Source organism: Carettochelys insculpta, chromosome 9, assembly GCF_033958435.1.
Source record: "Carettochelys insculpta isolate YL-2023 chromosome 9, ASM3395843v1, whole genome shotgun sequence".
Taxonomy (NCBI): domain Eukaryota; kingdom Metazoa; phylum Chordata; order Testudines; family Carettochelyidae; genus Carettochelys; species Carettochelys insculpta.
Genome location: NC_134145.1, coordinates 15,768,263 through 15,794,738, shown reverse-complemented (window position 1 = coordinate 15,794,738; position 26,476 = coordinate 15,768,263). Strand labels below are relative to the sequence as shown.

The following is a 26,476-nucleotide window of genomic DNA, read 5'->3' as shown; positions in this document are numbered from 1 at the left end:
TAGTGTAATAGATTAAAAAGAAAGGGCATGACTCCTCCTTTTTTGCCTTTTTGTGGGCCACAATTAAAACCGGAATCAGGGATGGGTTTAAATTTCATTCTCTTCCTTTAGGGTACTATTTTGATTGCCAATTTGACCTCAGTGCTGTATGACAAGAATGAGTGGGAAACACCTCATACGTTTAATCCTAAGCATTTTCTGGAGGATGGTCAGTTCAAGAAGAAAGAAGCTTTCCTTCCATTCTCTGCAGGTGAGATGTGTCTTCCTCTGTCCGTAAGCATTATAGCACCTAGTTTGGCCTTGCTCCTTCTTCTGTTTAGGAAAAGCCCAACACATTTATTAGTGACAGAGGCACAATGGAAAATGGAAAGTTCAGAAATGAAAATGAGGGCCAGAGTCTGTGCCCCAGTCGAGTTTGCAGTTTTTTCATAGGTAGAGGGCATGTCATTCCTGAGCAAGTGCTCATACTTAGAACAGCGCCTTCTCGCTGTGTGTGGCTCAATAAAGTATGTAATATCTTTTTTCTTTTTAAGCAGTCTATGTATAAACTGAGATTCAGAGCCACACATCTACCTTCTTTAGTAATAATGCTGGCTAGACCTGCATGTGTTCAACAGGCCGTATGTTATGTCACACAGAAGCTAGGCCAGGGAAAGATTACACCTCACCTGTGTTATTTTAACTTCTTTTCAGCCAGAAATAATACAGTGGTATGTAACTGAGATGTTAGGGAAGTAAAACAACAACTTGCACTTGCGCTGCCTCAGGCGCATCCTTGGAATATCATGGAAGGACAGAGTGACCAAAAGTGCCGTCCTCGAGCAAGCTGGAATCCCAACCATGCACACCCTCCTCAGGCAGCATCGGCTCCTCTGGCTTGGCCACGTCCACAGGATGAATGATGGAAGGATTCCAAAAGACATCCTGTATGGTGAGCTAGCCTCTGGCAAAAGACCTCCTGGACGCCCCTAGTTGTGTTACAAAGATGTCTGCAAGACAGACCTCAGAGAGGTAGACATCGAGCTGGACAACTGGGAAGAACTAGCAGAAGACCGCAGGAGATGGAGGCAGGGGTTACGCAAGGGCCTTCAGAAGGGCGAGATGAGGATCAGACAGCTAGCAGAGGAGAAGCGAGCGCACAGAAAGCACACTAAGGACTTGCCAGACACCCACCACATCTGCAAGAGATGCAGCAAGGACTGTCACTCTCATGTGGGTCTTCATAGTCGCAGTAGACGCTGTAAATGAAGTCCTCAATTGAAACTATAAAGGGCGCGATCCATAGTCTATGCAGACTGAAGGATGCCTACTAAAACAACAACTAGGCACAGATAGTGTAGTGCTCTAACTATGTAAGTATACAAGCTTCCTAGTTTTCTATCAGTTAGGTATGTGGGGTTTTAAAAATTAATATAAGTTAAAACATCAGAGCCTTTCGAGTGTGGATGCACTTAAGGGAAGGGGAATAAGCTATACTGATATAGCACACTAGAATAATGACATCGTTATACTGGTATAAAATGGTGTATAAATTACGCCTTTGATAGCTATGCAGAGTTGTGGTTGATCTTCTAAGAGCGAGCAAACATGATTGTTTCCGTTATTAGAAGGAATTACCAAGGCATTACTGTCATAATGAATGTAAACCTGAGTCTCCACTGTTGTACATGAAGAAAAATTTAGTACTAAAATCAGCAAACGATGAATCAGACAGGAGGATCTCACGACAAAGTCACCTTTTCCTTCCCACTCTTCTGCAATTGCTGCCATGGAAAATGAACGACTCATTGATCATGAGACCAAAACTGTTCTGACAGGAATCCTGTCTTCTACTATGTCCTTTTCGGGAAAGCGGGCTTGCCTTGGAGAGCAGCTAGCTAGGACAGAGCTGTTCCTGTTCTTCACTGCTCTCCTTCAGAAATTCATATTCCAGGCACCAAAGGACACAAAGCTAAGCCTGAAGTTCCGGATGGGAATTAATCTCTGCCCACAGCCATACAAGATCTGTGCACTGTCTCACTAGAAAAAGCCCAAAAAAATGTTGTCATTGACCCATTTCTCACAATAATTAGCATTTGTTGTGCTTTTATATTGAGCTGCGGTTATCATATCAGCAACTGGATCATTTGGTAACCTGATCATCAAAAGGACTGGGGCATTTATGATATATTGTATCTTGATACATCTTCCTGATGTCCTTCCCAAAGCAGCCTGGGTATGCACGAACAGGGCAGCCTTTGCATTCTTATGTCCCGATCAGTCTAGCGGAAAAAAGAAAAGTATATTTCATGCATGCCCTCAAAAGGAACATCGGCTTCATTTTTCATGCTATATATAGTTTTCCAATGGAAACTTTTCAAAACATTTTTTTTCCCCCCAAAAAATATCACCAGTGTGGATACAACAACCCTTTTCCTCACTTTTTAATGAGCAATAGGTAGCATTTAAAGGCAGCAGGAAAAGTGGGATTGTTTCCTACCAAAACAAAACTGAAAAAACTGAAATTTCTTTGTTTGGAAAAAAAGGAAACGTTTCAACTGAGAGTGAAACATTTCTGTAGAATTTTTTTAAAGACTTTTTTACTGAAAAGCATCCAGCTGCTTTACATGCAGCCTTCTGCCTCCGGATCTTGCCACCTGCCATGGCTTTCTTGCCCCCTATCAACAGCGCTGACAGCCTCTGTGGGCCCCAGCTCCGTGCCTCCAGAAGGGGACAGGACAAAGAGAAGAAGAGGCGGGGTCTACAGCAGTCAAACTCTAAGTGCTACTTAGACTGCAGCTCTGGGTCCTATTCCCCCTCCCCACAAAGCCACACTAAGCAGCAGAGCAGCACTGCCACCATGTTTCAAAAGGGCCCAGAGCACTGGCTGTTGCCAAAGTAGTGGTGGCAGTCAATGCGCCAGGCGCCTTTGAAATGCTAGGCCCTGAGGCAACTGGTCCATTTGGAATCCCTACCCATTGCTGAGCCTGATCACTGTGTTCTTTGATGAGAATCCAGTCCAAACCTCCTGCCCAGGGCCATTGACCAGGGAGTGGGACAAATGTGACAGTTGCCAGAGTCCCAGGACCTTTAAGTTGCCACTCAAGCCCCATGGAGTGCAGTCCAGGTGGCCCTGCGGGCTGGCTGTCTCTAGCCCCGCCCCTTCTGCCCAAGATCCCACCTCTTCGGGGGCGGGGGGAGGTGGGAGCGATAGCCAAGCCTTGCCGCACATTGCCCAGGGCCCAAAGATGTCTGTGGGCAGCCCTGTTCCTGCCTGAAGCTTTTGTGGTGAGAAAACTGCTGAACCCTCACAATATTTAGTACTAATGCATTTTTTAAAGCCTACCCACACTGGGCTTTGAATTCAGAACACAACTAGCCTTCTACCCAGCTGTCACAAGAGTGGCTGCAAAACCACGTGGTGGCCCAAGAAGGGAATGAGGGTGGACTATTATTCCAGGTGCTGTGTTGCCAATGGGGTTGGTTTAGTGCACATATCATTGAACAAAGGAGAGTTTGGTCTTTCATAAGCAAAGCTATGGCTCTCAGTTTTACTCTGGTGTTTATTTTATGGAGTTCAGAGGGGCAGAGGTATTGCTGGCTGACTGTGGATCAATTAGAGAGCAGTTACAGCCCTTATTTTACAGAGTGGATAGTATTTTCAAGGGTAATTTAAGAGTATTTGTTGAGCAGTGTTGGATTTTAGCCTTCCCATGCTTGAAAAGTGATTCTTCTAATGCTGCGAGTAAAAGAAATTATTAACTTTTTATTGTCAACTTAAAAGCTCAATTATTGACACTTTTGCAGGAAGTTATTTTCAGATTAATAAGGAACATTTGTTTTTAATTGTTATTTACATATATAATTCGTTAACTGAGAGTTGTACTACCAGCATAAAGAGCATGATGCCCAGGTTCTGGGCACCCACAACAAAGCACAATGCATACATAACAGATATGTGGAAGAAAGCTGCCCATCTGCCCCGTTTTGGCTGGGACAGTCCCACATCTCAGGTATCAGGAAGGTGTCCCAACTTATTTTAACAAACGGGCTAATTGTCCTGTATTCGCTCCCGCTGCCAAGCTGCCCTTCCCCTAGGTCAGCACAGCTGCAGGTACCCGGTGCAGGCTGGAGAGCAAGTGTAGCACATACTGACCGGGGAGGTGTGCAGGTAATAGCAAGAGTGGGAGCCAGCAGGGCCCATGACATATGTAGGGCAGGGTGTGTAGAAGTGTGGGGGGGTTCCCCCGCCCAGTCCTTTTTAAGATTTTTAAGGGGATTTGGTGCCCCAGGCAGCTGCCCCCGCAGCCAGGGAGACCCTCCCCCCACCACACACACACACAGCCCAGCTCCACGATCCCTGCATTGTGGGGAGAAGCTGGGCGACTCACCCACAGGACTACAGCCTGTTCCCAGCACCCTACAGCTCCCTTTGATGTGGGACTGCTGTGGAGAAGCCCTCACCCCCCGCTCCTCCCTGGGGCAGCAGCCCAATTGTGCCCCATTGCTTGGGGAAGGACCCCACCCCACCCCACCCCACACACACGCACACAGCCAGCCCCCTTTTGTGTTGGGCTGTATTCCTGGTGCCCCATGGCTGGTCAGCCACTCCCACTGCCAGGGAGGACCCACACAGGCCTGCAGGCTGCAGCCTTCGTCCCCAGCATCTGCTACCCCCCCACTGGCAAGCTGCAGCCCCTATGCGCAGGGCCACCACTGCAGGGCAGGAGCCCCCGTCCAGTGCCCCACCGAGGTGCAATATTTGGGAGTAACAGAGCTTAATCCTGTATTCCTTATGTGCTCCCAGTGGAGCATGGCGCAGGATTGAGCCACCTTTCCTACTCACAGTCCCATTCTGGGATCTGATTTCACACCCAGCTGGGTCCCCTTCCCGCCCCCAACCTGCCAGCCTCACTCACCCTGTCATGGAGTGTGGGGGCATCATGGGGCCCAGCATCCCCATCCACAGTCAGATGGAAGAACAGAAGGTTTTATTTGTGGACAAGGGTATTGCATAAAACAGACTTGTCAGCCCAGGAGCCAAGGACAGTTAATACAATCTATCATGGAGTGAGGGGGCCTAGGGCTCGGACCCTCCCTGTACTCCAAGCCAGTCCAGACTGACCCACATGCCCAGTAGCCTCCCTTTTGCCCTCCAACCAGCCCCTTGTCTCTCTTTTTGGCTCTTTTCTGGGCAATAGGTGTCACACCTCCCTGCTCAGGTTAGCAGGGGCATGGCCCATTATCAGATAATTTCTACATAGGAGGCTGCTGGGACAGCATCAGTGCGAGAGAGAGTCATACCCCAAATGCCCACCACTAGCTAGCTGTGTGGTGCAGTGCCTGGGGAAACTGAGGCGCGCGCGCACACACACACACACACACACACACACACGGCCAACAATAGGGCAGTAAAACACAGTCTACAAGAAGCATCACATACTGGAGGATAGTGAGATGACGACAAGGCAGGCTCTTCTACAGATCAGTAACTAGTTATGTGTGTGTCTGTGTGTGTGTGTGTATATGTATATATATATATATATATATATAGATAACCTTATTAGGTATAAAAAATGTAGTGTGTCTGTTTAATGGGTGCACGGTTATTTTGAACATCTGTACTGAATCGGTCTGATCACTTTCCATTGAACTCACTGACGTCCAAGCACTTTTACCAGGTGTCCCGTATTTGGCATAGGGAAATATGGTCACCTTACATGGAACTGATTCACTGAGAGCCTTATCCTAACAACAACATGAGCATAACCATTACACAAACACAAGGTCCCCTACTAAAGCCCCAGTACTATCACTGTACACATCGCCCACTGAACACATAAAGCACTTGTCACTTCTCTAGGATCTTTTAGCTAATCAGCTATGCATACAGATATAGAATCCATGGCTCTGGCCTCCCACTTCTGTACCCACTTGCAAAGACCATATTTTCTGCACTTAATGTCATAGCTGGTTATTTCAAATATAATCCCCAATATTTGAAAAGCCTGGTCCCTTCGGTGCCTTTTTTTTATTTTCACCCCATCTCGTGTGTGTGCCTGTCCATATTTTGTCTTAGGCACTTACTTGGCTCCCAGAAATAGGATCAGATTTTCCTGAATGGTGTTGAACAGTGTTTTATTATGCCAGTCACTTTCACCAGTGCCTCTCCCCACAACACTACCACCCAAACACCTGCCAAAGCCCACGGACTCAGTGAAATGACGCTCACGTTCAGAACGTTTTTCTTCGCCAGGCAAGTTGCATCATGCTTGTCCAATTTATTCTGCTTGGAAACCTTGTCAGCCTGCACCTGAAACAGCTGGGACGTTTGTGAGGAAAAAGAACAGTTTAATACATTAGCAGGCTTCCCATGATGCCTTGGGAAGACAGGGAGGCAATGCTTGTCTTCCAGCAATGCTCAGTGCAGGGAGAGCAAGTGGTAGGCAGAGAGGGGCAGATTTCTGGGATGGAGGTCTGTCCAAACCAGAGAATGCTGCTGGGATACTAAAGCCTGCTGGTGGCTTTGATGGAGCTTTGGAGGCTGTGGGCTGTTCTCCCTGAAGGGGAGAGACTCCTGCTGTGCCTGGAGCAGACTGAGCCAGGCCTGCAGGGAAGGAACTGTAAGTAATTGTGACTGGGAAAGGGTTTGCAAGGGAAGGCGCACAGCAGAGAGCCTGAATCTGAGTGTGATCTGCCCAGTGACCCATGACCCAGAGATACTGGCATTTTGTGGGGCTGGCTTCAGCTTCAGAGGAGTTATGCAGCTTGTTGGCTGGGCTGATAACACAAACCCTACATGGTGCTGTTTCCACTCCAGCTGCAGCTCTTCAAGTGCCCCCGCACGTCTGGACTCAAGCATCCAGAGGCGTATACATGCTGCGGGTGGAATAAATGGTGGTATAACGCACAAATCTACAGGGTGTGGCTCACTGTACCATGGTGTGGTGCTTAGACCAATACATTTGACACTCACATGTGACCAGGACACCACCTTGTGGCGCATAAGGCTATGGAGCTGCATGCAGTGCTGGGACCTTTTAAATGTGGCTCCGCCTGAGATCCGCACATGGGGACAGCTGTCTGCCTGCTCCACGCATGGCCCACCACTTGGTGGGGGACGCTCCTGGCAGCGGATGGGGCTAGACAGGATACGGGGGGGCCTTTGAGATCCTGGCTTGGGGAGATGGGGGGCATTTATTTAGAGTGGGGTGGTGGAGGTGGTGATTGTGGAAGGAAGACAATCACAAGCGTTGCCATCATTGAATTCCTATTGGACAGCGCAGACTTGAAGAGAGAAATAATGCAGCTCCTCTATGGCCTTCACTTAGAGCCAGCTGACTTTTAGCTCAAACTGTAAATGCTCCTGCACTAAGCTCCAAAGGTCCTGGGGCTGGAGTCCATCTGTGGGTGATTATGGTGGCAGCATAAATGCCAGTGAGATACATTTATTACTGTATATTTTATTTGTTAAATGATTTTTTTATTCAGATGCACACTGTGGATTTAAATTAGGAAAGCTATTTAATCTTAGGCTGTTAAACCCTGTTTCTTTAAATTGTTAAGTAAAGGTGTGTTAATTTTACTCTAAGTACATCAGATACATATTATTTAGAAATGGTTATTTTTGAGTTAGGGCCATGCCACAGCTTATTATTATTGTAACGGTCTTATTTCTGGAGGCTACTGAGGCACACCATTGTGTGTGTATAGAAGCCAGCCTGGAGAGGCACTGCCAATTTTGAATTCCCACATATGTTTAGTGCTGACAGACCCAGTGATAGAACCTGCGAGCATAAGGTCTAAAGCCCTGCACTCTACCACATAAGCTGAAGGCCTGCTAGCTCTCAGCTGAGGCTGTAGAGCAGAGACTTCACTCACCCCAGATGAGGGCTCAGGACCCCTGGGTACCACATGTTTAAGACACTGCAGCAGATGGGTGGCCGGAGTGATCCAACATCATCCCTGTGGTCCTCAGGAGCACCTTTAATATCAAGAGCATCAGGTGCTCAGGTGAGTGTTGTGTGCTCCTGAATAACCCAGGGAGGAAAGCAGGAAGCACTTACACAATTCTGATAGATGCAATGCAGTCTGACAGAGATTCGGATGGGCGCCTTAAGCATGGCAGTAATGGCACAAGAAGAAATGTTTACTCTGAGTGTAGCATTCAGTCTCAAACACAGGTGGAGCATCGGCATTTCTGAATTCATTTGGCAACATCTCAAGAACTGCTAAGGGGGCAAGAGCAGGTTAAAGAGGGGCCTAGAACTAGTTTGTTACAGTCTCACCACCATACACTGAAGGAACTATAGTTACATAATTTTCTCCTGCTGATCAGGGAGGACTTTCCAAGGATTTCTACGTGCAAATACAGGTTCCAGCATATGTTTCCCTTATGAAATCTCAGGCATCTGGAATTCAATGAATCTGCACCACTGTGGTTCTGCTGGCGAAACACCCCGCTTTGTTGGCTGCCTCTTATACCTGGACAAATAATTTGACGTAAGAGGCTGCCAACAAAAGATGGGGGTGGGGGTCGCTGGGAGACCCATGTTTACTCTGCTTTTTTTCAGTCAGCAGCAGCCTCTGCTGGTGAACAAATGTGCAAATGAGCAGCTATTTGCATTTTCAAGACTGCCCATATGCATACTGCTGCTGGCAGTGTGGGTCAGAGTAACTGTAGCCACTCTCTTTCATCTGCAGCAAGGGATATTTAAGTTAGCTAGTAGAGGCAAAAATAGACTAATGATTAGAGTAGTTAACACCTGGAGCAGACTTTAGAAGGACGCTGGGGGACCATCAGCACTGGTGCTTGGGAAGAGCAGTTTAGCCAAATACCAGTCATGGATGGTTTTGAGTGACTTGGTCCTGTCAGAGTGCAGGACACTGGCCCAGATGAGCACTGGGAGCCCTTTCTGTCCCAGGCATCTAGGGTTCTGGCCTGTGAGCAGGGGACTAACTCTGACATCACCAGACATAGTCAGCTGAGTGACTAGCATTCTCCAAAAGCGGTCTGGGTGTCGGCTTGAAATATGGGGCAGTAGAAGCATGTGGTCATTTTGTTCCTTGAACCTGTGGCACCTCCTGGGGGGTTGCTCAAAGTCTGTGCTGCCCAGTCATCTTTTGGCCTCTTGCTGTTGTCTCTGGGCTTCCTGGGACTATACAAAGGGAGCTTCACCCTCTGACACCCTTTTTAAACAGTGCCTCTCCTGAAGACGCTAAGGAAACCTTTTCCACATGTAACCCTGGACTGCTGCCAACAGAGAGCGATGTCTGCTCTACAGCCAGCTAGCTTTCTTTTGTCTATTGTGGTAAATACAGCACATAGCTTTCACACCTAAGGTCACAAGTTCATTCCCTCTTGCAGACAACTGGGGTTCATTGGCCTTATATACAGACACCCTTAGGTTGCTGAGATTGGTTTGAGGGAAGAGGCCAAGACAAAAAATGCTCCATTCTCATTCTGTCTCCTCCACAACATACCGAGAGCTCTTTGCCATCTGGAAGCCGAATGGGACCACGCAGCAGCCATTCTCTATCCTGTGCAATGATCCTACATTAGTGACCAGCCCCTTGTGCTTTGGATACAGTTCATGTTTTCTATCAGCTGGAGGATAGCAAGGGCTGGTCAAGGCCCTCTGCTGACACCGCAGGGAGGACCTGTGCAGTGTTGAGGAAAAACAGAAACTCCAGTGCTATTTTCATCCTCTCCCCACTAGCTGCATTGCTGCCACATTTGGCTCAGGTGTTGGTCTTGAATTGCTAGAAAGCAGTAGCATGTGGATGCTCAGATTAATATGTGTGTCCTATGCAGGAACAGCAGTGTAGCCTTTCAAATAGCTCAGACTCCTCCAGTGGTGCTCAGGCCTAGAAGTCTGACAGAGTAGCAGGGGGTAGCTGCAGCCAGGCCTGCCATGTTGTAGCTAGAAAACAGTGTTAACTGGACCACACCCTGCCTGGCTGATGCCTTCAAAAGCCACAATAGCATAAGGCATAGACCTCATTGTCCTAGTATGACCTCGTATGCCTCCCCTTTACCCTGAGAAACACCCCCCAGCTCCCAGCCCATAGCCCCTAGCTCCCACCGTGGACCTTGAGAAACCCCCTGCCAGCACAGAGCCCTGAGTTACCCCCACCACCTGCACCCTGAGAAACCCACTCAGAATGCAGTCCCTACAGTCCCCAGCTGCACACCAAGCAACCCTCTGCCTGCACCCTGGCCTACACCCCTCCTGGCACACAGCACAGAGCTGGTCTGCTAGGTTGACCCTGACCCTGAGCTGCTTCCCACCCCCACCCTGCAGCTGCACATTGACTGACTCTCCCTCCCCATCCTCTGTGTACAGCCCTAGTTACACCCCCACCTGGCACACAGCAGCTAGGTACCTCCTGTCTGCACCAAGCTACACTCCTCCTGGCACACAGCCCCTAGTTATCCCCTGCCTGCACCTTGAGCTGCATGTCCCAGAGACTGCAGGTACTCCCTCCTTGTGTTCTGGGCGACGCCCTTGCCTGCACACAGCCCATAGGTACCTTAAATCCCTCCGCACATAGCCCCTAAGTAGCCCTGCCTGCACTTCGTAGCTACACCGCCCTACTTCTGCGCTGAGTGTTCCTCCATTGCATACAACAATTCACTAACTTCTGCCTGCACCCTTAGCTACAGCCCTCCCTGTTCTTTAACTCCACCGCTTAACTCCCAATTACTCCCATCTGCACACTGAGCAATTCCCGCCCACCCCCACAGCTGTCCCCTCCGCTGCCTGCACCCAGAACTATACCCTTGCCCAGCACACAGCTTCTAGTTACCCTCTGCCTGCACTTCGTAGCTACACCGCCCTACTTCTGCGCTGAGTATTCCTCCATTGCATACAACAATTCACTAACTTCTGCCTGCACCCTTAGCTACAGCCCTCCCTGTTCTTTAACTCCACCGCTTAACTCCCAATTACTCCCATCTGCACACTGAGCAATTCCCGCCCACCCCCACAGCTGTCCCCTCTGCTGCCTGCACCCAGAACTATACCCTTGCCCAGCACACAGCTTCTAGTTACCCTCTGCCCACACCTCCAGCACTGTCCTGAATGGTGCCACTGACAGATAGTTTACTGACGTGAGAGTTAGAAAGGCGTGGAATAGAAGGAACTGAAAATGGAAATCACAAAAAACAGCAACAGATGGGTGTGACTAGGGAGCCAGATGGTGCATGAATTTCAGCTAAGCCCAGTGCAATTTGATGAGGAGAGGTCAGTGACATTCAAGGGTGGACCGCTGAAAACAGCCAGTGTCTTTTTTTTAATTTTAGTGACAGAAACACTTGGGAGACTTCTAGGAGGACAGACCCAGAAGGAGCGACTGATCAGGCAATACACGTATGACATCTTTCTCAGCTCCTAAAGGAGGTGAATGGTAGACACACGGCTGCAGCTCAACCTAACAGTAAATGTCAGTGAGGCTGCCCAGTCAAAAAAAATCAATTCAGGCACCTACTGTAATAAACACTGAGTATGTTAGAGCAGGTAGACATCAGTAATAGGAATACAGCAGCCAAAAAAACCTTGGTTACTATGGAAGGCTATACAGACAATACATGAAAGTGTGTTAGTTGTTAGTGGGTAGGTCGTGGGCTAGCCCCACTATCCTGACCATTTTTTTTTAAATGTAGCTCTCACATATTCCTGCAGTAAGTGGATTCAACATTGTATTTTAAAAAACAGTTTGTGGTGGAGGGGAGTTATGTATATGGTAAACAGCTGCTATATTTTACCCCAACATTTCGAGAGCAGCCAACTTAATTCCAGTAAAACATGTTGGCCATGTCTACACAAGGGTGTGTTGTCGACAAAAGGGGCCTTCTGTTGACATACTCAGGGAGTGTCTACACACAAAACATTCTGTTGACAGAGTCTTCACAGACCTTGGCATTTGCCTCAACAGTATTATCGCTCAAAATTTGAGGCATAACTATCTGTCGACAGAGGTTCTGCGAGCTTTCCCTGTTGACAGTAACTTCTGTTGACAGATACTTCTAGTGCAGCCGTAGCCGTTATGCCACGATAACAGCTATACTTAAGACTACCTCAAAACTTCCATCATTAAACTAATTTTTCAGGGGGATAATTACTTTGAGCTATGTGGTCCCTATACGTTCCACTTCTAGTGGTGCTTATGTACCCAGTACGTGTGAAATTACATTCTTTTGAAAGGTAGAATACCTTACGGCTGCATTCGTGCTCTGTGTGCCCTCTGCACTCCATAAGCCACGTGCGTAAAGGACATGGCAGCAGCAAGCGCTGCGCAGCATTAGGCGATACACGAAACAGTTGCCTCACTGGAGCAGAACCGGGTGATACAGAATGCCACAGCACAGCGTAGGAAAGCGGGTTGAGGATTACATGTGGGCAATGTACCTCAGTGAACCAGTTACTGCAGAGCAAGTAGCCATTCTCTTATATTTTCAGCAACTATCCACATGTATCTATTCCTGAGAGAGCTCTCCCCTATTGGCACAGAGCACCATCAGCACCCAGGAGGATGTGGCACAGCTGCACCAGTACAGCTATGCTGCTGTAGTGCTGTAAATGTAGACATACCCTAAGAAAGCAGTCTTCACAAAAAGGTGATATAAAGAAGGTTGGTAAAGGCTGAAGAGCAGGGACCTTTAATGGTGGTAATACCATACACAGGTCCCAGGTGTGTGAAATCTTAGACTAGTGGCAAGACATGACTGCAGCCTTTGAGAAATCTAGGAACCATTAGGTGTGACTCTTGATTGCACAATGAGAGGAAATAGCTGCCAGCGGGATTTTTATGGAGCTAGAGAGTGAAAGAAAAACACTCTTGACAGCTAGAAAGTGATCTACAATACCTACTACTGGGGTCACTAAAGGTGACAGGTACTTCTGGGGAGTACACAATGTTTCCGAGTTGGTGCAATGCTTCTTGCACTTTGCTTACTGGAATTTCAAGGTACTGATAATTCAGTGGAGAAGCTACTGGAAGATCTGGCAATCATCTAACTCAGTTGGAACAGCTGTGTTGATGGACTCATCAGATGATACAGCCACTGGTATAGGGTGGACAACCACCATCGTTCTGCTCCAAGTCATATTCCCAGTTCAGAGGAGTATGATGGGCAACCTAAAGTTTCTGAGGTACAACCAGATCCAGGAGACCTACTTTTTGCAAGGAGGAGGAACTGATGAAGTTTTTCTTCTTAGCTGAATCCCCCAACATCCCCTCAGTGGCCATGAATGCATTGGACAGGTGTTTGGTACTGTAGGCCATGGAAATTAATAGGGGGAGGGCTTGTCATACAACTCCCTTCCTGAAGAAATGTCCTCTGGACTCACTGCTGGAGGAGTTCAGCTCGTAGCCAGGAAAGTGTGTTAAGACATGGGCAACATGTCTCCACTTTGTTCTCATGCAGAGGAGAAAATACATTTTCTCCATAGGATAAGCCATCCTTCTTGGCAATTCTAGAAGACCCTAAAGTGTCCTGTGCTGGAACTGAGAAGCTGATATAGACAGATGGCACTGAATTCTTTGCAATGCTCAAGAGTGACAACTCTGGTTGTTCACTTACTTCCAAGTCACTTGATACCGTGAATCTTCCTGGTACTAAGACAGACAGTAGTTCCCTCTACGTTAGCTGGCTGCATTGTACATGCAGTGGATGATGGCACAGAACACTCGAATATTAGCTGCTATTACAGACAGTGGGACACTAGCTCCTGAAGGAGTGGTGTTGGTGACCAATCAGTGCTGAAGTGTCAGTCAGCAGTACTTGATCTGGGCCTTGAAGTGCCTCCCATTTTAGTTGACGACATTAAGAGAACTTCATCTCATCACTCTGAGCAGTGCTCGGCTCTCCCTTTCTCTTTAGAGGATTGCACTGAGAAGAGTTCAGAGGCTCTTGACAATTCCATAATCAACACATAAAGCCTGGAGGTTGGGGTGGTCTGGGGCTAAAAGTAGCAGTAGCACAGCTGATCTGGTTCAGTCCTCCTCATTTGGCACAGAAGATGAACTCTCAGCTCTTTCCACATGGAAAAACATTCTTGGAAATCTCTCCTCACTTTGTGCGTCCCTTTTTTAAAAAGGCAACAAACTGAGCACTTAAGCGCTGAGCACCTAAGTAACTATATATGCTTTACTGAGGCAGAAACTGCATCATTAATAAGTGTAGCTGCATTGCAGGAGAGACATAATTTAAATCCTGTGGATTTAATCTGCCCTGTTTTGAGAACTGGGGGTCCAGTACCCAGCTACTTTTGAAGCAGAAGATCTTGTCTTATTTTTAAATTGCCAACTTACAAATAAAGACTATACTAAAAAGTAACCTACTCAAAACTACAAAACACTTGCACAAAGAATTGGAGGCTGAAGGGGTTCCATCTCACTGCCACCAGAAGGCAAGATGATGGGCAGCTGTGTCTACACTGCCATTTATGCCCTTGTCTACAAATCACCAGGAGGTATGGGGGTGTAGGTGCTTTTCCAAATGATCAAATTAATCTAATCTTGTGTACATGAGGTGCAAGTGTACTGCTAAAAGTGGAACACAAATGCACAATCACTTGAAGAAAAGTTAGTAATTCAAGTTAAATGGAAATAAGAGCAGAAAAGTAGGAAGAATTCAGTTAAGTAGAACTTTGATGGTAACAATAAGAAACTTGAGGTCAATTTAACCTATAGCTTGTAAGTTTCAAACATTTTTGGCACAATAATTATAACAATAACTAAAAGGTGCTGATCAGTACAATATACAAACTTAGGGTTAAACCCAGCTCTTACTACAAAATTGTTTACAGTAGGAGGACTACTAAAATGCAGTAGTTAAAATAAAGAGACCACTGAATTCATTTAAAAACCTTTATGTGAATATACAAGAATATTTTTCCAGAGAAAATTAATTTAAAAATTAGTGCAATGTTTTCCAGTTCTATGTGATAACACAGACTTTATATTTATTTTTAAACAGAAGATGCAGACGTTGATACACTTTAAATCTCAAACTGGCAAGACTAAAGGAAAGAAAAGTAAAAGGCTTGGGAAAGTTATTTTATAGGACATCAATAACTAAGTAGCATTTGTTGTTTTACAAAATTCCTAATTTATGATTGCTTAAATAAAGCATTAGTATTGCTTCTACTATAGTTGTCACCAAGTAATGTTTACAATAGAAAATAGAATACTTATCAATAATTATCGTTAAGAAAAATCAATATCAAGTTAAATTTTCAGTAATTTATCTGAATATTTCTTAATCTTTTAAAATACAGGTGTATTAAAACTGCCTGAAACACCTAGGAATGGCAGAAATCCAATCATCCAAATGAAGATTATTAATGGAAACCAGCAGAACAGTCATATATCATCTTATTATAAATTAAATGTAATGGTCTCATACTAGCTGGAATCTCTATCCTCAAACTCATCAATGAAATAACCTTCTAGTAATTTACAACATATGGAACAAAGGGCATTTTTTCTTTCAGCGTTGAATCTATATTACCAGCTTTATTAGAAAGCTACTACTTTCCAACAGTATTAGCTGCACTGGAAAAATACAGGAGTAGTCAATTATTTAATAATACGTATGCATTTATAGCTGGCACATCTGAACACAAGTTAGATTTATCGTGCAACTGGAAACAGGCCCAAACTCTGTATTACCCAAATTATCCACACTAAGTAAATCTGCCACACAATACCAACTGCATATAGATCAGTAATTTGTAGCTAAATAATTCAGTACTTTTCTAAAGAGCATGTCATCAATAAAGATTATAAAAACATGCTCAAAAATTTAATCCTATTGCATCTTTTATTACATACCACCTTAAAACAAGTGGAAATGAAAACTTCGTCAATGGCTTGTGATAAAACACTGAGGTCTGTTGATCAATTCCTCACCCATAAGTGGAGCTCCAAATTTAACCAGACCTGTGAATATAGTCCTTCCACAACTACTGACTAGTCCTGAATAGATGCTAAAGAAGTTACATACTCTATATTACCAGCTTTATTAGAAAGTTACTATTTTCCAACATTATTCCAGTTCCAATAATTCTAAGTAAAATTTCTCTGACAATTAAATGCATAGTGATGGCCATTCTGGAACCACCTGGTACAGATAAACCTTCCCTGAACATCCAAGCTGTCCTTAACTACTAAGTATTTACTGCTACTTAAGAGTACATAGCCTCAGCCAAGTAAAAAAGGGATTTACTCAAGTTCTTTGGAACTGGTGTCTGCAATTTTGAGATGCGTTAGTAATAAGGTTCTATTTCCTACCCTTCTGTTATCAGCATTGCACCACTGAAGTCTTAAAGTATGACAGAATCCATTAGGACTATATTCTAGATGAGTGCTTCCAAAAGAAAGCCCGAGAATTACTGTGCTTGTGAAATTGCATTTACAGGGGGAAATCTCCTATTCAATGCTATTAATGATAATTCTGTCCCACCTTTGACAAAGAACATAGTGAAATACAAAAACTTTTAAAAAATTAGTCATGCTAAGATATCTGCAAAAGTTGCACCCCCACCCAACACATTCAATAATATTAGGAGACAATTAAAGCTTAGGAAACACACAAAAACACAACCCAGCAATATCACTGCATCAGTAAGACATCAACAAAAGCACAGAATTCCGCAGGAGAGAACTTGAAAGATAAAATAACAAATCATTTAGAATATTTATTACAAATAAGTGTAGTATATAATGAGAGTTCAAATAAAGCTCTCTCTATTGATACACATTTTAAAAAGGAAATCAAATTGATTGCCTAAATTTATAATACTGTATAGAGAGCAAAACACTTTTTGAAGAAACACAAACTCCGCAAGTGGACACACACATCCCGAAGAATCATGCAGAAGGTCAAGTTCCAGAACTCTCAGAACTTTAGGATAGCAAGATATAAAAAGATAAGCCTTATTTAGAGGCTTGTGAAGTATCTAATGAAAAACAAGACTATTCAAAACATATTTCATTACAAACTCAAAAAGATCTATTTTTAAATTGTGCAAGCAAAACTGAGTCCAGCTCTCAAATTAATATGGCTTTAATATTGAAAAGATACAAATATTGTTTCAATCCAAGAACAAACATGTTTACTGTATCGGGCTACAGATACGTATGATAGCCTCACATCTTTGCCTTAGTTTGTTAGATTAGATTTCTTTTAAGTCTGCTGTGATTTTATTCTCTGTGTTATTTTACTACTTATGTGACAAACCTGTCAAGGCAGCTTATAAAGATAAAAATATTTTTGGACTTTCTGTTAAACAGTGATTTTTTGTATGTTTTTGAGGTAAAAATAAACATTTTGTACACAAATGTCAACTGAAGTATTGTATGGATAGATGTGAAACAAATTTTTATCAATGATAATGTTAATATGATCTAATACGCTGTTTTAAGGAAAGAGATCTGTACATCCAGGTATAATGCTTACATCATCCAAAATGACAAAGATTAGTTTAGAAGTCATAAAATACTTATAGTACATAATTTGCACTATCCCAAATTAAGGTTAATAAATGTAATGATATAGTTAAAATTTCACACGCGTCCACTAAGCTATGTTCATTTTTCGACGTCTAGGATACCAGACATTTTGAACCTTTATTTTTGCCATGCCAAACAATTTATGATACTAACTATGTGCAAAGATCTCTCCACTAATCTGTCTTCTTGATGTGATTAGTACAAACTAAAAGAGTGACTGCTTTGTGCAAAGCTGTTTAACTGAACTGAATAAATATTAGGAATTACTCTTCCCAAAGACTGGGATAAAAATTATATAATACAACTATATTTTAAAAGACTTTTGTAACAGTATTGACTAAGACATTAATTCAAACAGACTGGCTTTTTGGCTTTAGTGAATTTAGCACCCTGATGGCAGGTTTTTCCTTAAGAATTAAACACACACAATTTAACAAATTAGGTAGCTACCATTTGAAGTAGATTCAAAACTTCTGCTTCTTGACTGAGCTAGTGATATACTTACTGACTGTCTTAAAAGTTAAGTCCTTAAATCACCAAACTGTTTCAGTATGCCATCATCCTCTTGATTCAAAAATGCATTTTAAAACTATGGACTCTTTTAGCCAAAGGACTGAGTTTTCTTTAAGTTATAACGGATCCAGCAAAAATACTTATTGTAATCAGTTTTCCAATGTTTTCTATAAAAAACTGTTCTTCTGTTATAAAAGCCAGTCAATTCCAGACTGAAAATATTAAATATAATACATATTGCCAATTTTTAATTTATATACACTATACTATGAAGACACATAAACCTTTAAAGCTGTGCTTGTAAACACATACTTCAGTTACTCCAATATACTTCCATTTAGGGGTGGCTTTTTAGAAAAGGTTGCTGGTGCAACAGTTCTTAGCAGAACTACATGTGTTCATGATTTTTATAAACCATTCACCAATTTAATTTACCATTGTATATTCAATAAATTCTGATGCTAAAATAGCTGAGACCCAGCATCATGATCTCTTCCTTTGTCATATAGTTGCAATGGAAGCTAAAAAATATGTTAAGGCCACTTTAGTGTAAATGCTTCCTTTGTGGTTTAATCTGATGTCGCATTAGGTACTTTAATAGCGAGACTCCTTCTGGCATTGGTGACGTGTCGTTGCTGTGCCAGGAAGGAGCGTCCAGGAGGGCATGACCCAGGGTCCTTGCAGGCATTGCTGCCCATCAATCTGGATTCCATACTGAGCTTCTGGAATGCAAGGCCCTGGGAAGAAATCAAATATGCAAATTAGATCTCTTCCACCTCATCAAAAGCAGCTGAAGTTTTAAACTGCATGTCCCAATTTCTTTTCCCAACCCTCTCCATACCTGCCTTTCAGTCAAGTTTCTTCTCTCTCACTACCCATAGGCTCTCTGACCTGATCCACCTCTTTCCTTTCCCTCACCATATGAAGGAACTGTGAGGGTACTGAGCATGCTCAATGAAGACAATCTTTAGCACCTAAAAATCTCTGAACCCTTAAGTCTTCTCTACTGAGCACATGAGAACTGAATCATTTCAAAGTCTTTTAATGGAGCCAAATTTGAGGAATTTTCGGAGACAGAAAAAGGCATACTCCCTAATTCAAAGGCTACCCCCGTGCCAAAGTTCAATACCCTGCTCCAAAGCTTGAGGGCACCAGAGCCTCTCAAAAGTTAGATTTTGAGGAGGGGTAAACAATGCAAAACACTGAATTATAGACATGTAGGGCTGGAAAGGGCTTTGAAAAATCATGAAATTGATTCCCCTATGCTCAGGTAGGTCGGAGTATAGCTAGATTGTCCCCCCACTGGTGTTTGTCCAACCTGTTCTTAACAACTCCAATGACAGGAATTCCACAAGTCTGTTGGAAGCTTACAACAGTGCTTAGCTAATCTTATAGTTAGATAGTATTTTCCTAATATCTAATCTAAATTTCCTTGCTGCAGATTAATCTATTTACTTTTCGTCCTGCCTTAAGTGCATATGGGAAACAATGGATCATCATCCTCTTTACATTCGTCCTAAACATATTTGAAGACTGATCAGGTCCTCCTTCAATGATCTTTTCTCAAGACTAACAAGCCCAGCTCTTTTAACTTTTCTTCAAAGAGTAGATTTTCTGTATCTTATCATTTTTGTTGCTCTCTTCTGAACTCTCACCAGTTTGTCCACATCCTGTGGTAGACAAAATGGCACTCAACACTCTGGTTGGCTGCTAAGTAGAGAGGGACAATTACCTCCTATGTCTACAAATTCCTCTCTGGTTAATAGACTTCAGAATGGTATTAGCACTTCAGAATGATATTTTGTAACCACATTGCATTGTTGACTCTTATTCAATTTGTGACCCACTGTAACACTCACACTTTTCAGGAGTTTTATTGCCTAGCACATTATTTTCCATTTGGAAGTTTTCCTCTCTTAAGCATAGTTCCTTGCATTTGTCTTTACTGTATTTAGTGTTGTATATTTCAGACCAATTCTTAAATATGTCAAGGAAGCTTTAAATTCTAATCCTGTCTACCCTCCTAAATCCTTGCAATCCCTCTACAGATTTTATAAGTACTCAGTTTTCCAAGTAATTAATGAAAATACTGACTAGTGTCAGAGTCAGGACCAATTCCTATAGAACTCCACCAGATGCACTCTCCCAGACTGACAGCAAACCACCCAGTATGATTTTTCACTCAGCTGTGCAACTTTATAAATTTCATCTATGCCATATTCCCTAGTTTGTTTATAGAAATATTAAGTGGGATTATCGTAAAAGCCTTGCTAAAAGTCAAGAAATATGATATCTACAGCTCTCCCCCAACCCCCTCCCAGCCTACAATCAGCAAAGCTATTAACCCTGCCTAAGAAGGAAATTAAACAAATGTGGCATTATTTGTTCTTGATGGTCATACTGGCTATTCGTTATAACCTATCATTTTCTAGCTGCTTATGAAATGACTGCGTAAAAATTTGTTCAAGGATCTTTCAAGGTATTCACTTAGGGTCACTGGTACATAATTTCGTGGGTTAATTTATTTCCCTTTTTAAAAATAATATCTGTGCTTGCCCTTCTTCAGACTTCACCTGTTCTCCATGAATTCTCAAAGATAATTGATAATTGTTCTCAGACTGATTCAGTTCATTCCTTAAGTATCCTGGGATAATTTCATCAGGCCTAGCTGACTTATATACTTAAGTATTCTTTAGCCCATTTCTTTATTTTGGCTCATTGTCAATATTGTTTGTGTTGGGTATCTGAACACTTTTAACAAAGACTAAAGCAAACGTGTTCTTAGAAAGGGATGAACTGTTCTAACTGATAGTCTCAGAGGGATAGCCGTATTAGTCTGTAGCATCACAAAAAGAAGAAGCAATCCTATAGCACCTAAGTCTTTAAGGTGCTACAGGACTGCTTGTTTTGATAGACGCAGACTCTAAGAATACACAATTTGAGTCCCAATGAATAAAATTTGGAAAAAAACAAACCAAAAAAAGCTTATTATACAACTGAAAATACTAGTTTCTCATGGGGAACTGTCAGGCAACCTTAACATTAGGCAGTGTTAATAGCCCTGAGTAGCATATGTGTTATTGCTTCAGAGAGACTGTCTATTTTAGCTTAAGTTCTCGATGTCTGTTCAAACCTAACTAGAGAATTAGGCTTTCCCAAGTAATTCAGGTCTTAAAAAACACTACAGTAGTAATCAAATGAAACAGATGGCACAGGTTGTAAGTATGGAATATATTAAGATGACAAGAAATTATAGTTTTAAATTGTTTATAAGCTCACCCTGAGTACTTCTGACTTTCTAATGACCATACTGACAGACAAATGGATTGTTTTGACTCACCTTGTTATACCATGCAGATACAATTAGCTTTTCTTCATAATCACGCAACTTGGCAATCTTACATTCACTCTAAAAGGAAAGATTAAACAGATAAGGGAATCTTAACAACTCAACATTTCTGCGAAGTGTAGCTAATTATATCAACTTTATCTGAATCCATTTTCATTAGAGGACTTAACTGAGGTAAATGCCCAGTAGAGTGATATACAAATGCTGCAACTAGAAGTGTAAAACAATTATATGTATATTCTAAAGTGACTATCAAAGTGATTAAATTGTTTATTATTATTATAATAAAATACTGAAAGAAAAGGAAACACCGTTCATAAGACTGGTAACATTTTTAAATAATGCATCACTAAAAAAAGCACGCTTTTTATGGATATATAATATTCAGGGTAAATATTTCAGAAGGTGATAAATCCACTGCATTAGCAGCCAGAAATGAGTAATTGTCGCCACTGATTTAATAATCTTGGGTCCTAGTCTATTGTCAGTATGCAGAAAAATGAATGGGAATTTGAGTGCATAACAAATGCAGAATGTGCCTGTGAAAATTTAAGAATTCTGCTCAGAAATGTTGTTATTTATTCAGGTAGCTATCACTAGGACCATCATTTTTAGTATTCTCTACATAATATTTTAGGTTCTGTAATACTGTTCTAATAAATCTCTATCAAATATATATAACTCATTACACATGACAGACTAAATTAATTAAAAAAAATCAAACATTGCACTCAATAATGCTTGGTATACAGATTACCAGTTACTGCAGTGCAGGGTTTCCCAAACTTTATATAGCTGGGACCCAGTTTTTCTCAGAACCTTTTTTTATATAAATGCATATAAAAATGAAAAATGAATATATTTTCTCTGTTTATTATTTAGTCACAATAACAATAGTACATAGTGATAATCTGTATATTTTCTAAGGACTGGTATTTCCGCCCCCCACACACAAAGGACCGGTACTGGGCTGTGAACCATACTTTGGGAAATGCTGCCGTAGTGCATTGTTAGAACTACAGTTAAACTGCAGTTTAATTTAAATCCCCCCCCCGCCCCGAGAAATAAAACATTTTGCATTAAAAATAAACATCTTCTGTAATATGTATATGCAAGAAGAGCGGACACATTTGCCTCTGACAGAACGTAAGCAAACGAAGGTAAAATGTATGTACTTTGATGGGTTATGCAATTCAAGTAAAATGAAGGCAACTGAATAAGAGACTCTTAGCAGCATCTTATACACAAGTTTCACTTATGGCAGACAATAGAAATTTTAAAAGAAAAACAAGAAGTTTTACCTCCAGTGCTTCAATTTTTTTGTCTCTCTCTATTATCTGCTTTCTCAGTGACATAATTTCTGCTGATGCTGGATTTAGTTTGGGGTCTAAGGTTTTTATGACCTGTATAAAGAAAATGTATGATATTGCATCTTTAGCAATCCCTCATCTTGGATGGAAATGAAACATGCAACAGTGAAGTCCAAATAAAGGACACAGTAGTAGCAATATGACAGCAGATGCCAGTTAGTATGGAAGTGTCAAAACAGCTTTTCATACTTGGGGTTACAGACTGAACTCTGCTGCATGCAACTTTCGGTATTCATGGAATTTGGCTTAAAATCACTTTTAATACAGAATATTTGAGAAGTCTGTCAGCATCACTCATTCACAGAAGTAGGGTAAAGGGAAAGAGAGAAAAGACTATTTGTATTGAAATATACCACTCACATTTCTTGCTTTCTCCAGGTACATTTTATACCTTTCTTCCATTGCTTTCATGTCTTCGTCTTTTTTACGCAAAGCTGCTTCCAGCTCATCAATCTTTTGAGCTATTTAGGAAAAAAAAAAAACATCAAAATGATGGGACCAGGTATTTTTTAAGCTTCATCAGATATTTTGCAGTGCTGCTGAATTCCACTGGGGGATGGACATGGCAAAGCCCAGCTCACCACACAGAAGTCCGAGCTGGGGTAAAGGGCAGCCCCGAGGGAAGGAGAGGACAGCATGCAGGAAACACTGCATGAGCCCAGGACCAAGTATTAGCCAGGTTCTCCCTCTGGGTCTCTGAGGGCTTGGAGGGTAGGTTTCTGGGCAAGGGGAAGGAGGCCCAGAGCTAGGCTTGAGGGCGGGGGGTGGGTGGTTGCGTGGAGGAGAGTGGGAGATGGTACAAGTGCTTGGCCAAGGGAGGCAGCGCTGGGCTGGAGAAGTAGGGAGTTTGGGTGTACTGAGGGTGAACGAAAAGGGAGATTGCAGCTGGGCTCTGGGGAAAGGGTAAGTGTCTGGCCAACTAGCTAGGCTTGCGATAAGAGAGGGAAAGGGTCAGAAAGGCAGGAACTGGTTTGTTACTGGGGTTTCTCTATCTCTTTACTCCTGGAGGGATTTGGTTTGCACCTGTTAGAAATGCTTGTTGACAGCTATTTTGAAATAAATTACCAAAATAATTGAAACTGTCATCATTATGTCATGTTATTTTGACAAATAAAATTTGAAGAATTTTAAAATATTCTGCACAGAATCTTTTATGTTTTGGTACAGAATTTTTCAATTTGTGGCACAAAATACCCTCCAGGAGTATTGTATTTAGGATATAATGCTTTAGGCTCCTGAAGAGCTCCAGACCATGTAAATATTTCAGTATAATGTAAAGAGAGACAAATGATAAAGCAGCAGAGATGTTATTTCCAAGAAATCATTTATATTTCAGTAGCACTAAAGGTCCCAACCAAGACAGATTGTAATGTGCGTGCGTGTGCGCGTGCGTGTGCGCACGCACGCACGCACTCATCTTCTCTGGTACTTCAGGAGCAAATATTATGTAACCTTACGACCATACTTACAGTTTTGAGTTGCATCTGGCTGGAGCTCTGCAAAAAGTGCCTCTTTTTTCTGTAATTCATCATGGACTTCATTTAGCTTTTCCCTATGGATTCAGAGATTGGACTCAGAGGTTAGGCTAATGTTAGCATTTTACACCTCTGGCAACTGAAAACTTAAAAAGTCTTCAGTATGATAATAAATATATTGAAAAATAATATGGGTAAGAGGGTTTTTTGTCGTTTAAATGTCAAGCTATTCACTCAAATCTAAATTAAAAAAAGTGTAAAAAAGTGAATAGTCACCAACCCTGGGCTGAGACACTTTTGAAAAAAGGTCTACCTAACCCCAGACTTACACAAAAACAGGCTCTCCCCTTTGGACAGGGACTGTGTAGACTGAAAGGAGTTTTTCAGGATGTCTGTGACAAAAAAAGTCACGGTTACAAAAGATAAACACAGTCCTGCAAAAATGGACAATTTTTCATCTGTACAGAACCTGCTGTACTTTGAAATGCATTGCGCACATACACATTCCATTGTAGGCACTGGTGCACCCAATGCACTCAAGTTAGAGACTTTTTGCGAGCAGTAAGAGCAGGCAGCACACGCAAGTCTGCCATCTTTGTGCTTGAAGCAGAGAATAAAAAGGGGCATACTGCACTGTTGTGATGGCATATGTTCCCCACACCAGCCCAGCGAGAGAGGAGTTAGGCCGGGTGGGCCAATCAGCTGATTAGTCTATGAGCAGGGACGCTTTAGGCTGGAAGCAGCTATTAAAGTACAGGCTCACCTGTGCAGGAATGGTGGAATATGCTGTATAAATCTGGTAGCTGCTCACAGACAGGAGCAGCTGCTGCTGGGAAAGGCTGCAGGGTAGTCATCTGTAGTTGCTCACTGGATGGAGGGAGTTGGAGAGTGGCAAACCCAGGGAAGGGAGAAACCTGATATGTAAGAAGCCGCCCAGGGAAACAGCTGGTAGGACTCTCCATGGACTAAGGCTGAATGTTATAGGCTCACAGGGCTGGAACTCAGTGTAGAGGGCTGGCCTGGGTTCTTCTACCAGGCACTGAGAAGTAGACAAGGACATTGGAGATGCCAGCCAGCCGCTCTGGACAGGCTGAATTCCCCAGAAGGGAGGAACTTAGTGGAGTGCCAAACCACCAACAGGAGGCTACAGATCTGGGAAAAAGTGGAGCAACAGATAAGACTAGAGACTTGAGGGGACAAGATGCCACTGGAGGAAGAGTGCAAGCCGGTAGCACTGATTCCCAAGATGGCCATCAAAAGGTACTGGGAGAAATGAGTGAACCTTGGGATGCATGAAATGAACACCTGAAGAATAAGATCTGCAGTGAAGTTGGGCATATTGAATTAAATATGTGCATGAGGCCATGTGCCTCAAGAGATGGAGGCAAGAACACATTGTTGCCCTCTGAATGGACGATGGTTACATAAAAGAATGTCTAGGAACTGAAATCTGTCCATTGGGAGAAAATACATAGCAGTTGTGCCCTCAAGATCTACCCCATGAAATTAAGTTTGCATGCTGATAATAATAGAGATTTCTTTACATTTAAGTTGAGCCGCAGACAACAGAGCAGACCTCTGATGACAATACCTGTGACATAATGGGGCACAATTCAGACTAGTGGGAGGCTGTGTCATCCCTGCCCTGAGATGCTGGGTGTTTCACAATGCCTTGGTGTAGTAGCTCCCACCTGGGCTGCTCACAGCCTTCCAGCAGAAAGACATAATCTGAGTGTCTGTGTGTAACTAAAAATTGCTAGCTACATCCTGGTGTTTACCAGCCTCGGTTATCTGATCTGGGACCTTCCCCCAGATATATAAGTTCAGTGCTGCCCAGCTCTCTCCTAGATGGTATTCTTATATTTAAGTCCATTCTTCCTTTAAGGGAACAAATAGAGCACATCATTACCTTACACAGATCCCCAGCCACTTCAATGTAAAATGCACTGAATCAGATAAAACAGCAAAAGAAGTTTATTTATTACAAAGAGAAATTTTAAGTTGGTATAAATAATGTGGCAAAAAGCCAGAACAGCTTAGAAGAAAAATAAGGATAAAATGCTTGCTAGTATCTACTTAAGAATCTTAGTTGCAAAGCAAACTGTCTCACCATATGCTCCAGCAGATTGCACACAAATGGTAAGCTCCGCTACGATCTAGCAAAAGTTTCTCCTCCTCCCCTAGAGTCTCTGGCTGTTTCCTTTTGTCTTCTCAAATGTGGAGAATAAGGAGACGGGCCACTGGGGTGTTTGATCCTCCTTGTCATAGTT

General features: G+C 42.9%; 1 protein-coding gene across 1 annotated transcript in view; it reads right to left on the bottom strand.

Moving 5' to 3' along the window:
- Positions 1–14,839: 14,839 nt before the first annotated feature.
- The window catches only part of HOOK1 (hook microtubule tethering protein 1), a 56,089-nt gene continuing 44,452 nt past the window's right edge, over positions 14,840–26,476 (bottom strand). Inside the window, exons 18-22 of the mRNA XM_075002241.1 lie at positions 24,201–24,283; positions 23,092–23,192; positions 22,663–22,764; positions 21,353–21,421; positions 14,840–18,749 (exon numbers count right to left, since the gene is read on the bottom strand). Of these exons, the coding sequence (XP_074858342.1) occupies positions 18,582–18,749; positions 21,353–21,421; positions 22,663–22,764; positions 23,092–23,192; positions 24,201–24,283 (523 nt within the window). The 3' untranslated portion in view covers positions 14,840–18,581. The remainder of the gene's footprint in view (positions 18,750–21,352; positions 21,422–22,662; positions 22,765–23,091; positions 23,193–24,200; positions 24,284–26,476) is intronic.